Genomic DNA, 15,597 nt, shown 5'->3' with positions numbered 1-15,597 from the left:
TACTGTGTGTTGTGTTGTTGTGTGTGTGTTTACGTGTGTATATGTGTGTTGTGTGTCCACCTTGCAACCATTCACCGACAATCTGACTGCCACTGTGGGTAGAGTTAAGTCATAGGGCCTTCATCTTTAAAAAAAACCTTTATCTACTAGGCAAATCAGTTAAGAACAAAATCGTATTTACACGACAGCCTACCCCGACGCTGGGCCAATCGTCATGCAGCCTGGATTCAAACCAGGTACTGCGTGACGCCTCAAGCACTGAGATGCAGTGTCTTAGACCGCTGTGCCATCAGGAGCCCAAATGATAGAATAACAAACTTATACGAGTTCCACACGGCTGTATGGGGTGTCAGGTAGATATATAGAGGGCTGATGGTGAGGCAAGATGGGATACACACGGCTGTATGGGTGGTCAGGTATAGATATATAGAGGCTGATGGTGAGGCAAGATGGGATACACACACGTGTATGGGGTGGTTATGTAGATATATAGAGGGCTGATGGTGAGCAAGATGGGATACACACGACTGTATGGGTGGTTATGTAGATATATAGAGGGCTGATGGTGAGGCAAGATGGGATACACACGACTGTATGGGGTGGTTATGTAGATATATAGAGGGCTGATGTGAGGCAAGATGGGATACACACGGCTGTATGGGTGTTATGTAGATATATAGAGGGCTGATGGTGAGCAAGCTGGTCTTCAGAGAAAAAAAACAGTACCTTTGTTGAGAACAGGTAATCTACCCTGAAATGCCTGAAAGACACTATAGGTTAGAGCACATACATACAGACATACATCAGCATTTGAAAACAGTGGCCAGGTTAACAAGCATGGATTGCTGTCATACCTTGTCCATTACAAGGTAAAGAAACCAATGTGTCATTTGTCATTTAGGTGGACTATCTAAATGGACATAGTTGTGTCTTCCCAATACAATACACTGGATGTGATTTGCAACACAATCTCCATTACTCAACCATACATCATCATCATCGTCTGGGATAACTTGACAAGATCGTTTTCCAACATGAACTCTTTCAAAGCTTCATCCTGCTTTCTGAATCTTTTCCAGTACCTCCTTTTCTGAAATGATCCATGTTCTAAGATGTTTTTTCATTTTTAGATGTTCTCATTTATTCTTAACTGTTTCCCAGACTGCTGTCAAGGCTGCACTGAATGAGGGCTTCCATTCCTCTAACAGGTGTCTGATAAAATGGTAAATTAAATCACGCGAATGGAGGCCTGTCAAGGCTTCTCTGGTGAACTTGGTCAGTATTTCAACATTGTTTCTGTTCATCATCTCGATCAGAAAGTTCTCCAGTATGGTGAAGAGAGGGATGGCATACTCAATCACACTCTTCACTCCTTCATSTTYGWAGGGAAACCCTCCAGTGTGCATGGATATCACCTGGCAGGACTCATCAAAGACTGGGGAGCCAGAAGCTCCATGGAAGAGAAAGGTGTCATAGGTCATTTCAGTGCTGTCTGGTTTCATGAGCATGTCATACTTCTCTCTATTCTCTTCTATGGATGTATTGATCAGCATATCCATTCTGTCATTTTTCCCAGTCTCTCTTCGGAAAGCCTCACCTCTTYTTTCTCTCTCAATAATGGTGGTGAAGTCCATTTTTTTCTCTCCTCCACCTGGGTGTCCAATGAGACAGACTCTACCTGTCTTTGGATCTGGGCTAGATCTACAGAGAAGACCGGTGGAGGTGTCAACGTCCTGAAGCTCTAGTACAGCAAAGTCCACATGTCGWYYRYAKKYGWCAWMWSYCMATTGAAAGTCAATGAYCTCTGGTTTYACCTCAATCACCTTCACACCTGAACCATTGGGATTTTCTTTGTTGAATGTGGCAGTTACTTTGGCTAATATCTGGTAATTTCTATCAACATACGCGATTTTATCTTTAATAAACAAATGTGCATTTGTCAGAATGTAATGATCAAACAGCAAGAAGCCAGTGCCTTGCTTGACCCCCTCGACAATGATCATACAGACTGAGTCACTCAGTTCCATCAGCTTCTTAACTGTGTAGACTTCAGAGAACCCCTTGGTGCTCTTTCCAAATTCCCCCCTTAAATGACTTAGTACCCCAGAATATTTCTTCTTATAGTACCTCTTCTTCATCTGTTTCACAAAATCAGCAAACTGGTGGCGAAGAATCTTCAAAGTCTCAGCAGAATCTGGCACTGTGACTGAATGTTTCTGTTTTTTGGGGGGCTCCCCTGCAGCTGATGTTTCAATGCTTGTGTTAGACATGGGGAGTTGTATGGAGTTAGTCTCGTCTTCTTTCTGAAGGTTAGAGCCAGCTTGTGGAGGGGCAGTTGGAGCCTGTGTGGCGTTTCTCTCTTCCAGGATCATTTTGAAGGTTTGTTTATCCAGACAGTCAACTAGTACATTCATCTCAACATACCTCGGTTGATCTGATTCCGATTCAACGAGAGTGAAAGTTTGAATGAACACATTGTCATGGAAGCGTCCATCTCTTGTTAGTGCCGTCTCCACYGTCTTGAAATCAATGAAAATGACATTAATATGAATGCGCATACACTGCCTTGGGAGATTATTCAGACCCCTTGACTTTTTCTACATTTTGTTATGTTTCAGCCTTATTCTCAAATGTATTAAATAAAAAAGATCCTCAGCAATCTACACACAATACCCCATAATGATGAATCAAAAACGGGTGTAGAAATGATTAAAAATTTATTGAGAAAAAAACAACAGCAATACCTTATTTACATAAGTATTCAGACCCTTTGGTATGAGACTCAGAATTGAGACAGAATTGTGTCGAAGCACAGATCTGGGGAAGGGTACCAAAACATTTCTGCAGCACTTGGGTGCCTAAGAACACAGTGGCCTCCATCATTCTTAAATGGAAGAAGTTTGGAACCACCAAGACTCTCCATAGTGCTGGCCGCCCGGCCAAACTGAGAAATCGGGGGAGAAGAGCCTTGGTCGGGGAGGTGACCAAGAACCCTATGGTCACTCTGACAGAGCTCTAGAGTTCCCCTGTGGAGATGGGAGAAGCTTCCAGAAGGACAACCATCTCTGCAGTACTCGACCAATCAGGCATTTATGGTAGAGTGGCCAGATGGAAGACACTCCTCAGTAAAAGGCACATGACAGCCAGCTTGGAGTTTGCCAAAAGGCACCTAAAAACTCTCAGACCATGAGAAAAAATATTATTTGGCCTGAATGCCAAACGTCACTTCTGGAGAAACCTGGAACCATCCCTACGGTGAAGCACTGTGGTGGTGGCACATCATATTGTGGGGATGTTTTTCAGCGGCAGGGACTGGGAGACTAGTCAGGATCGAGGGAAAGATGAACGGAGCAAAGTACAGAGAGATCCTTAATGAAAACATGCTCCAGAGCGCTCAGCCCCTCAGACTGGGGTGAAGGTTCACCTTCCAACGGACAACGACCCTAAGCACACAGCCAAGACAACGCAGGAGTGGCTTCGGGACAAGTCCCTGAATGTCCTTGAGTGGCACAGCCAGAGCCCGGACTTGAACCCAATCGAACATCACTGGAGAGACCTGAAAATAGCTGTGCAGCAACGCTCCCCATCCAACCTGACAGAGCTTGAGAGGCTCTGCAGAGAAGAATGGGAGAAATTCCCCAAATACAGGTGTGCCAAGCTGTGCGTCATACCAAGAAGACTCTAGGCTGTAATCGCTGCCAAAGGTCAACAAAGTACTGAGTAAAGGGTCTGAATAGTTATGTAATGTGATATTTCCGTTTTCTTTTATATAAATTAGAAACAATTTCGAAAAACATTTTCACTCATTATGGAGTATTGTGTGTAGATCGATGAGAAGAAAAAAAACAATTTAATCAATTTTAGAATCAGGCTGTAACGTAACAAAATGTGGAAAAGGTCAAGGGGTCTGAAACTTTCCGAAGGCAATGTATGTACACTTACATTGACACATAGGTGTACACTGAATATACATGACTACACAAAAATAAACAAATTGCAATGCACTTATTTTACTCATATCTATAGTATTTATTCAATATTATATTGTAGACTCGCAAAAAACATGTTTTTAATTTTATATGACTTAAAAGCAATATACTCAAAAATAGCTAATTTTGTATTGCCTCCATACAGTTGAAGTCAGAAGTTAACATGCACTTATGTTGGAGTCATTAAAACTCGTTTTTCAACCGCTCCACAAATTTCTTGTTAACAAACTATAGTTTTGGCAAGTCGGTTAGGACATCACTTTGTGCATGACACAAGTAATTTTTCCAACAATAGTTTACAGACGATTATTTCACTGATAATTCACTGTATCACCAATTCCAGTTGGTCAGAATTTACATACACTAAGATGTCTGTGCCTTTAACAGCTTGGAAAATTCCAGAAAATGATGTCATGGCTTTAGAAGCTTCTGACAGGCAAATTGACCTAATTTGAGTCAATTGGAGGTGTACCTGTAGATGTATTTCAAGCCTACTTCAAACTCAGTGCCTATTGCTTGACATCATGGGAAAATCAAAAGAAATCAGCCAAGACCTAGAAAAAAATGTAAACCTACCGTCGTTGTTCATCCTCTAGAGCAATTTCCAAACGCCTGAAGGTACCTGTCGTGGCTGATCAATGAGTTGGGTATTATTGATAAGATGTTTTATTTTCATCATATGCTTCTGAGATACTTGTCATTAGAATGGTGCCCTTGGACTATTTGGTTGGCAGTTGCATTTTCCCTTCTGAGCTAGGACTTAGTCACTTGGGTCCCAGAGAGGGGAGAGGTCAGGCTTGTCTTCATATGTCAATGTATCTGTTAAACCATGTGGTGCTATGTAGAATATCAGTGGGGGAAGGAGTAAGGCAGTGTTTGGAACCATTGTATGTCCCCTCTGAGGTTGCCCTTATCTTGATCTGGTATATGACCTAAGAGGCTCACTGTCTTCAGTGAGTTGTCCAGGTTTGGGAGTATCTAGGATTGACAGTTGATATATGCCATTGGATGAGGAAATGTTTTGGTAGACAGTGAAGTACCAAGCATGAGATTGAAACCTTGTCTTGGGAGATCAAACTGAACAATGATTATAGCTGATGCTGTCTAGCATTGGGATACTCCTCTTTCAAGTAAGACGTTCTTTGTAAGTTGAGAGGGGTGTACTTGGCTATAAATGAAACTAAGAATTGTTTTGTAAGCACTCTCAGAGAATTCATTGATAGACACTGAATTGATCTGAGAGTCAAAAAAGGGCTTTGGTGAAGGTTATATATTATTAAAGATGGAATATATAATTTAACTCTTGACTTGTGTGTGGTTGTCTCTCTCTCTCTCCTTTATTGAGTAATACAGGAAATTACCACGACATACCCCACTCATCTATACAAACAATAGTACGCAAGTATAACACAATGGGACATGCAGCCGTCATACAACTCAGGAAGGAGACGCGTTCTGTCTCCTGGAGATGAACTACTTTGGTGCGAAAAGTGCAAATCAATCCCGACAACACAAAGGACCTTGTGAAGATGCTGGAGGAAACAGGTACAAAAGTATCTATATCCACAGTAAAATTAGTACAATATCGACATAGCCTGAAAGGCCACTCAGCAAGGAAGAAGCCACGGCTCCAAAACAGTCATAAAAAAGCCAGACTATGGTTTGCAACAGCACATCGTACAAAAGATCGTACTTTTTTGGAGAAATGTCTCTCTGGTCTGATGAATCAAAATTAAACTTTGGCCATAATGACCATCGTTATTTTTGGAGGAAAAGAAGGACCGCTTACAAGCCGAAGAACACCATCCCAACCGTGAAGCGCGGGGTGGCAACATATGTTGTGGGGTGCTTTGCTGCAGGAGGACTGGTGCACTTCACAAAATAGATGGCATCATGAGGAAAGAAAATTAGGTGGATATATTGAAGCACAATCTCAAGACATCAGTCAGGAAGTTAAGGCTGGGTCGCCAACGTGTCTTCGATGGACAATGACCCAAGAATACTTCCAAAGTTGTGGCAAAATGGCTTAAGGACAACAAAGTCAAGGTATTGGAGTGGCCATCACAAAGCCCTGACCTCAATCCCATAGAAAATTTGTGGGCAGAACTGAAAAAGCGTGTGCGAGCAAGGAGCCTACAAACCTGACTCTGTTTCACCACTCTGTCAGAAGGAATGCAAAATTCACCCAACTATTCTGGGAAGCTTGTGGAAGGCTACCCGAAATGTTTGACCCAAGTTAAACAATTTATAGGCAATGCTACCAAGTACTAATTGAGTGAATGTAAACTTCTGACCCACTGGGAATGTGATGAAAGAAATAAAAGCTGAAATAAATCACTCTCTACTATTATACTGATATTTTACATTCTTAAAATAAAGTGTGGATCCTAACTGATCTAAGAAAGGACATTTTTACAAGAATTAAATGTCAGGAATTGTGAATAACTGAGTTTAAATGTATTTGGCTAAGGTGTAGGTAAACTTCCGACTTCAACTGTACATACTATTTGTATGGCTTCCTGCTAGAGAGTAGAGAGTACTCATGGTGGACATTTAGAGCTACAGAGCCTCAGAACGTATTCTATTCATACCTGTTGACAAATTCCACATTTTGTTGTGTACAGCCTGAATTCAAAATGGATTCATTTGATGTTTTTTTCTCAACCATCTACACACAATACCCCATAATGACAAAGTGAAAACATGTTTTTAGACATTTTTACAAATGTATTGAAATGAAATACAGAAATCTCATGTATATGAGTATTCACACCCCTGAGTAAATACTTTGCAGAAGCACCTTTGGGGATATTACAGCTTTGAGTCGTCTTGGATATGCCTGTATCAGCTTTACACATCTGGATTTGGAATTGTCTCCCATTCTTTCTTGCAGATTTTCTCAAGCTCTGTTAAGTGAACAGCAAATCTTCAAGTCTTTCCACCAATTTCAATGGGATTCAAGTCTGGCTGTGCAGGGCCACTCAATGACTTTAACATTCTTGTTCTGAAGTCATTTCAGCGTTGCTTACAGCGTTGGCTGTATGCTTGGGGCATTGTCCTACTAGAACGTAAATCTCGCCCCAGTTTAAGGTCATTTGCACTCTGAAGCAGGTTCTCATCAGGCCAAAGAGTAAAATATTTGTCTCAGACAACAGAATCTTTTGCCTTATGACTCAGAGTCTTTCGTGTGCCTTTTGGCAAACTCCAGGCCTGCTGTCACGTGCCTTTTTCTCAGGAGTGGCTTCCATCTGGCCACTCTCCCATAAAGCCCAGATTGGTGAAGTGCTGTGAGACTGTTGTCCTTCTGGCAGGTTCTCCCATCTCAGCCAAGGAACTCTGTATTTCTGTCAGAGTGGTCATTGGGTTCTTGGTCACCTCCCTGACCAAGGTCCTTCTTTCCCCGGTTGATCAGTTTGTTTTACTTCCATATGTTTTCCATTTCCTAATGATGGAGACCGCTGTGCTCTTGGAAACGTTCAACATTCTAGAAATGATTTTTATACCCTTCCCCAGATATATGCCTCATTACAATTCTATCTTTGAGATCTACGGACAGTTCCTTGGACTTCATGGTTTAGTTTCTGCTCTGACATGCACTGTGAACTGTGGACCTTATAGACGTGTGTTTTTCTTAATCAAGTCCAAACAATTGAATTGGCCACAGGTGGACTCCAATCAAGTTGTAGTGATCTCAGGATAATCAAAGGATATGGGATGCACCTGAGCTCAATTTGGAGTGTAATAGCAAAGGGGTGTGAATACTTATGTAAATGAGATATTTCTGTATATTTATTTTCAATATATTTGTAAAATTTTTCGAAAAACATGTCTTCACTTGTTCATTATGGGGTACTGTGTTTAGATGGGTGAGAAAAAAAACCATTTTATCCATTTTGAATTCAGGCTGTAATACAACAACTGTGGAATAAGTCAAGGGGTATGAATACTTTCTGACAGCTCTGTATGTTTCCAGCCATGCATTATTCAATTAGCACTGTGCTTTCATAATATATGCCATTTAGCAGAAGATTTTATCCACAAAATATACATTTCTCTAATTTAATAAATAATTATCTGTTACTTTTATTATGAAAATTGAAAACAAAAAAAATGAAAACAAAACATAAATTGATCAAACCAATACTTCATGGTTGATTACAAATGAATGTGTTATAAACATTATACTTACCATGCGATCATTAGGCTCAGTCATCTTCATCTTCTTCCTCTTTTGATCTGGCGATGAATCACTCTGGAAGAGAAAAATAACAGAAGTTTGAAGGTTCTAAAGAAAATACAATATGGACTTTCAGAATATGAAATACCATGTTGATCATGATAATATGGATACACATACACTACATGACCAAAAGGATCTGGACAACCCTTCTACATACACACCACAATATGTGGATACCCCTTCAAATTAGTGGATTCAGCTATTTCAGCCACACCTGTTACTGACAGGTGTATAATATTGAGCAAACAGCCATTCAAACGCCATGGACAAACATTGACAGTAGAATGGCCCATACTGAAAAGCTCAGTGACTTTCAACGTGGCACCGTCATAGGATGCCACCTTTCCAACAAGTCAGTTTGTCAACATTTCTGACCTGCTAGAGCTTCCCCGGTCAACTGTAAGTACTGTTATTGTGAAATGGAAATATCTAGGAGCAACAACGGCTCAGCTGCAAAGTGGTAGGCCACACAAGCGCACAGAACGGAACACATAAAAGCACGTAAAAATTGTGTCCTTGGTTGCAACACTCACAACCGAGTTCCAAACTGCCTCTGCAAGCAACATCAGCTCAAGAACTGTTCGTCGGGAGCTTCATGAAATGGGTTTCTATGGCCGAACAGCCACACACAAGCCTAAGATCACCATGTGCAATGCCAAGCATTGGCTGGAGGGGTGTAAAGCTCGCCGCCATTGGACTCTGGAGCAGTGGAAAGGCGTTCTTTGGAGTGATGAATCATGCTTCACCATCTGGCAGTCCGACAGACAAATCTGGGTTTGGCAGATGCTAGGAGAACGCTACCTGCCCGAATGCATAGTGCCAACTGTAAAGTTTGATGGAGGAAGAATTGTCACACCCTGATCTGTTTCACCTGTCTTTGTGATTGTCTCCACCCCCCTCTAGGTGTTGCCCATCTTCCCCATTATCCCCTGTGGATTTATACCTGTGTTCTCTGTTTGTCTGTTGCCAGTTCCTTTAGTTTGTCAAACCTACCAGCGTTTGTTTCCCTGCTCCTGTCTGTTTTCCTGCTCCTGTATTCTAGTCCCTCCCGGTTTTGACCGTTCTGCCTTCCCTGACCCTTAGACTGCCTGCCCTGACCCTTAGACTGCCTGCCCTGACCCTTAGACTGCCTGCCCTGACCCTTAGACTGCCTGCCCTGACCCTGACTGCCGTTTTGTACCTCCCCCCTTCTGGATTACTGACCCTGAGACTACCCGCCGTTCTAAACCCTTACACCCTCTCTGGATTACTGACCCTGAGCCTGACTGCCGTTTTGTCCCCCCCCCCCGCTCCCCCCCCGTTCTGACTTTACATGACCCTGAGACTACCCGCCATTCTGGACCCTTTACAGCCCTCTCTGATTATTGACCCCTGCCTGCCTTGACCTGTTGTTTGCCTGCCCCTGTGTTGTAAAAAGTCTTGTTACTCTACATCGTCTGCATCTGGTCTTACCTAAACATGAATAAGAATAATGGTCTGGGGCTGTTTGTCCATGGTTCGGCGTAGTGAAGATAAATCTTAACGCTATAGCATACAATGACATTCTAGAAATTCTGTGCTTCCAACTTTTGTGGCAACAGTTTAGGGAAGGCCCTTTCCTGTTTTAGCATGACTATGCCTCCGTGCACAAAAGCTTGGTAAATCAGAGAATTGTTTGTTGAGGTCGGTGTGGAAGAACTTGACTGGCTTGCACAGAGCCCTGACCTCAACCCCATCGAACACCTTTGGAGATTGGAAACGCTGACTGCGAGCCAGGCCTAACTCGCCCAACATCAGCGCCCAACCTCACTAATGCCTCTTGTGGTGAATGGAGCAATCCCCTGCAGCAATGCTTTCCAACATCTAGTGGAAAGCTTCCCAGAAGAGTGACGGCTGTTATTAGCAGAAATGTTCCAACATCTTTGGGAAAGCCTTCCCCAGAAGAGTGGAGGCTGTTATAGCAGCAATGTTCCAACATTTTGGAAAGCCTCAGCAAAAGAGGAGGCTGTTATAGCAGCAAGGGTGGGACCAACTCCATATAATGCAATGATTTTGAATGAGATGTTCGATGAGCAGTGTCCACATACTTTTGGTCATGTTTGGGGTGGCAGGTAGCCTAGTGCTAGTTGTCATTCATATCAGGCATCCTGAACAACAACTTTRATTTGATCAAAAATAGTMAATATGATGCTTTTATTATGTGACCCATCAAAAGGCATGCATAGATTGCAACTAAAACAAAAAATTACTTATTTTTCACAAATACATGTATTWACTTACATTGCTGTCAAGAGGCTCAGATTTCACCATGGCTGCYATTKGACCTGTGAAATCATTATTCAAAAAAATATTATTTGATAATTTATGGTTGACAATAACAGGTAGGTTGCAGGGTTTTTAATAAAGAGCAAAATACTGCAAGATACACCAGTACCTTTCTTCTGTCTTCGGCTTGTAAAATAGACACAACAAGCCTACTGTATTGCCAGCTCCGAATGGCACTCAATGAGTTAAGTTGACTCCAACTAGTTGCAAAGTAAGTTGTGATTGTATAGTATCCTACAGCTTGTAGGTTTATTTATTCTCCAATTAGAAGTGACTGGCAGACACAAGTGAAAACAATTCATTCAARAAAGGAATTGATTGATTAACAGAKGTCTGTGATGGCTATCTTAGTGGGACTAGCATCAACACAATGCCAAAGACTTGAGACTTTACTTTCATCAAACTTCATTGTTCYAATTCTGATTCTGGTGTTTCTTCACTGAAGTCAATCTCAACCTTTGTTGTTAGCAACTACAGCTTTCATTGGTAACTCTCTAGGATAATGTGTAGATGCTCAACAAAAGAAACACTGCTGTTGTGTTCCCCTGATGTACAGACCACTGATGTTCTGCTGTTGTGTTCCCCTGATGTACAGACCACTGATGTTCTGCTGTTGTGTTCCCCGAACGAAGTAGATCGAACACATGTACGAACGAACAGTTTTATCAGTGAAGAGTAGCCTCACACTGTACAGAACACAGTTTATCAGTGAAGAGTAGCCTACACTGTACAGAACACAGTTTATCAGTGAAGAGTAGTGTACATCGTGATACATGAAGACAATGAATCAAAGGGAAGACAGTCAATTGCGTTGTGACACAGGTAAAATCTATGGTCACTGTGGTTTTTCTTTTATTTAGAGAGGAATATTTTAATTTCTGATCATTCTATCTGGGTATAACTTGAGTCCTCCCAGTGGTTTCCTATTGAAATGCATTATACCTATTGTTGCAGTAGTAGGAGGCAAAGTGGTCGTTTTGTCTCTCACATCTGGTCACTTCTATGAACGAACTGCTGTATAATCCTCATTCTTTGTCGAGAGACAGCCTACAGGGACGTAGCTCTTCCTGCCGTCTTTCTTTGTCTGTTTTCAGGTATGATTACTAGTACAATCACAATGTCACATATATAGTTAATGGACGAGGTTAGCTAAATGTAGACGAGTCTGTTATGTGAGAGTTGTGAAGGTGTACGGTTAATATAACCGAGTAGAACAAGGCTTAGTTTTCCGGACTGTAGGCTAGTTGTTGTGAAAGTGGGGGGGGGAACTGGTTCAAGTAGAAACACAATGTCGAGGGCTGGAAGTGAAATGGAAGTGAGTGAGGACGAGTTAAGTGAAGTGGAAGGTGTAGTGAAGACCTCGGGAACCTGAGCCTCACATAAACGGACATGTTAAAGAAGAATCTGGTCCAGTAGGAGGGACATTTTTGGAGAGTAGATCCTGGCCTTTTTGCGGGTCCATTTGTTTTTTGGCGGGTTCTTTGTAGTTTCAGTGTGGTGTAAAATGAGTTGAGTCAGAAGGTAATCTGTAGTGGGCTTGTGATGTGTACTTCTTCGCCTTGGAGGGACTGGCGCTCAATATCACGCAACTCGGGACAAGATCGGTTATTTGATTTGCTCTTAGGAACAGAGCGCCTTGAAAGGAGTGATTACCGGGGGAGCTGTAAATGTGAAGGAGAACCAGTTGAGGGGAAGATTCCCGGTGTGTGATACTTCTCGTTTGGTGCGATGTAGTCAGGGTGGAGTGAATGGTGAGACAGAAGAGTCAGTAGCTTTATTCAGACCAGATTGTTTTACTGGGAGAGGTCGGGTAATGGTAATGTTCTGTGCCTAATTTAATGCAAAACCCAGCACTTTAGTTGAAAACACAAGCTCTTTTCAGGTTGTGAAAATATTAACAAATATTAGGGACACACTGCCGCACCTAAAACGCTCCGCCAGCGCTGAGATTACCATTGCATTAGGTTTGTTTAAATAGAGCCCTGAATGTCACATTAACGGTGCGTTCGTAAATTCACTCTGGCTATCTACTCCGATTTCAGAGCACTCTCTCCGAGTGTGTCAGAGAGCAGAATAACTGTTGAATTTAATAAGAACTTCAACACACGTTGAATATGGCCGGTGTCGGCAAAAAAGCGTAGTTTATGTGCCAACAGCACACTTACCGTCACCAACGCCTGCTGGATAATATGAAAACAGCCTTACCAGCTCTGCTAGGGTGAGTAAAATTACAGAGTGAGGTGTTCTCTCATTTGTGTCTGGAAGTAACTAGCAAGCTAGCCATCGTTAGCCAGTTAGCTTGGGTGCTTGACTACCGTTGTGAGGGCAGAACGCTCAGATCAACGCTACTCCTCGACCGAGAACGTCCAGTGTAGAGCGAAACGCTCTGAATTTACGAGACGGCGCAATCTGAACAAACTCGAATTTTACGAACGGGTCTGACCAACTCTGAAATCAACGAATCTCATGGAATTTACAAACGGCATCTGCAACACTTATCAGACTCAATCCAAGACACTTATTTACGAACGGGCAATCCTGACAACACTTCCGTGAATTTACATAAACGGGCAATGCTGACAACACTCTGAATATACTGACAGGATACTCTGACAATTGCTCTGAATTTACCCAAACATGCCACTCGCAACTCCAGATTGAATTAACCCAACTTGCCAGCGCGAACCACTCTGGCACTCAGCCATGATTGAATTTACCCAATGCCAGCGCGCACTCTGGCACTCCAAGATTGAATTTACCAACGCCAGCGCGCACCTCTGGCACTCCAAGATTGAATTTACACAACTGCCAGCGCGCACTCCTGGCACTCCAGATTGAATTACCAACTGCCCAGCGCGCACTCTGGCACTTCCAGATTGAATTACCAACTGCCCCTGTGTTGTTACACAATAAGTAGTTAGGAGGTATAACACAAGTAATCAATCCAAAACCTTATCAATAATTGACACACTTGTCTTTTGAACACAGCTATGCGTCCTCTTACAGTTGTACGGACTAGTAGGGTTGGTGTAATAACCACAAGTTTAATCAATTCATGTCTCATAAGAGACTGTTTGGTTCACATTTGAGTAATCATTTGGCATTCACATTCGTTAAATACACGTATTTACAATACACAGTCTATGACTGAACAAAAACTTCTAAAAATTAATTTCTTGGTTAAAGCAAATTCCAAAGCAGTTAAAACAAGGCAGGTAAAAGGCACCGACAATGAGATAACGAAGAATACAAAAAAAAAAACAAAAATAAGAATAATATATAAATATAACCGCACATACCCCGTACCAATAATATAGCACCAACAAGACAGTTGCCTCAAAACCGTATTATGGTTATAGATCTTTAACAGGACCTTTCCAAGAAAAGATTGAGAGGTGGACGGCAAAGAGTATAAGTTACCGCTCTGACTCACGGGACGAAAAGAGAACAATTTATACAGCACCCTAAATATATGGCACTTACGTTGATTCACCAACACGTTTGGAGACATTAGCAGAGCTTTACGCTCTAAAGACAGACTTTGGCACAAAGAAGTAACTGAGGGCGGAGAGTAATGTTCAATGACTCACTGTCCATGCCGGAAAAGGCAAAATACAAACAATAAAATAAAAAAGCAGACAAAACAAAGTGCTGTTAGACAGGCTTCGACAAAAAAAAAATAGTGGGCAGAGAAATTTATGCTACTGCATGGGGGAGGGCGTTTAATACAAAGTATCGATATAAATATGCAGTGAAAATCACCACAACAGTGTACATTACGGATTTAGGAACAGCGACACTTCCAGAAGTAAGGCAAGAAGCAGGTAATGGGCAGGTAATGTTATGCTTAACTGCCATTGGGGGGGGCGTTCATAGTACAGTACGCATATATAGCAGTGTCACCAACAGATGTCTGGTTACGACAGGACCTTTCCAAGAAAGTGAGGGCTGGGGACAGGATAATGATTCATGCTTACTGCATGGAAAGAGGGGGGGATTAGGAGGCGTATTTAACAAGGTACGCAATACATAATACACACACCGTCAAAATGTTTTAGACACCTGACTCATCTCAAGGGAATAAGGAATAGAATAAGCCAAAGCTGTCATCAAAGTGCAAAATAAAAAAAAAAAAAAAATGTTTTATTGCAAATGTAAAACTAGGCTAAGTCAAGTTACAGAACAAATTCCTTGAATATACAATGACGCCTAACCCGGATGACGCTGGGCCTAACCCGGATGACGCTGGCCTAACCCGGATGGGCTGGCCTAACCCGGATGACGCTGGCCTAACCCGGATGACGCTGGGCCTAAACCCGATGACGCTGGCCAATTGTGAATTGCTAATTACAATGACGGTTGGTCTTGTTATGTTCATGTCTTTACATCAGGTCATTATATTAATACAATTAAAAATGGTGAATACATGTACAGGTGGAAATTTATTTCACAAAATGTTCTGAAACAAAGGGGAAGAGATCCGTATCTAAAATGTGTCCCCCTCCAAATCACATTTGATCTTCATAACTAGTCTACTCTTATAGTGAGAACCCATTTATAATTGATATGTGATGTGTTTCTTTTTGTCACGCTGTAAACTTTTCTGTTGAGTCCCATTAAATGATGTTCAATTCATGAACCACTCCTAGTTTGTTGCAGCCTGATCCACCATCTACCGCTGAAAAGAGAGCACAAAGTCAAAGGATCCTCGGTACGACACACAGACGTTGAAAAATACACCTTTTAGGTTGAAAAGACGTCTCTTAACCAATCACTGCAAGACATATCATATCATAAACCACAACAGTCTCAGACAGAACAGTGGCCTTACATAAGGGACACAACAGCAGAACATCAGTGGCCTTACATCAGGGGACACAACAGCAGAACATCAGTGGTCTGTACAATCAGGGAACACAACAGTAGAACATCAGTGGCCTGTACATCAGGGGACACAACAGCAGAAATCAGTGGTCTGTACATCAGGGGAACACAACAGCAGAACATCATGGTCTGTACATCAGGGGAACACAACAGCAAAGTACATCAAGTGATCTGTAATCA

At 42.1% G+C, this 15,597-nt stretch overlaps 1 protein-coding gene across 1 annotated transcript in view; it reads right to left on the bottom strand.

Moving 5' to 3' along the window:
- Positions 1 to 437: 437 nt before the first annotated feature.
- LOC112078434 (serine protease FAM111A) overlaps positions 438 to 15,597 on the bottom strand; it is a 15,646-nt gene continuing 486 nt past the window's right edge. The window contains exons 2-4 of the mRNA XM_024144685.2: positions 10,489 to 10,532; positions 8,179 to 8,241; positions 438 to 2,519 (exon numbers count right to left, since the gene is read on the bottom strand). Of these exons, the coding sequence (XP_024000453.2) occupies positions 1,137 to 2,519; positions 8,179 to 8,241; positions 10,489 to 10,532 (1,490 nt within the window). The 3' untranslated portion in view covers positions 438 to 1,136. The remainder of the gene's footprint in view (positions 2,520 to 8,178; positions 8,242 to 10,488; positions 10,533 to 15,597) is intronic.

This window comes from Salvelinus sp. IW2-2015, unplaced genomic scaffold, assembly GCF_002910315.2.
Source record: "Salvelinus sp. IW2-2015 unplaced genomic scaffold, ASM291031v2 Un_scaffold5683, whole genome shotgun sequence".
Taxonomy (NCBI): domain Eukaryota; kingdom Metazoa; phylum Chordata; class Actinopteri; order Salmoniformes; family Salmonidae; genus Salvelinus; species Salvelinus sp. IW2-2015.
This window is presented reverse-complemented; position numbering and strand designations above follow the sequence as displayed.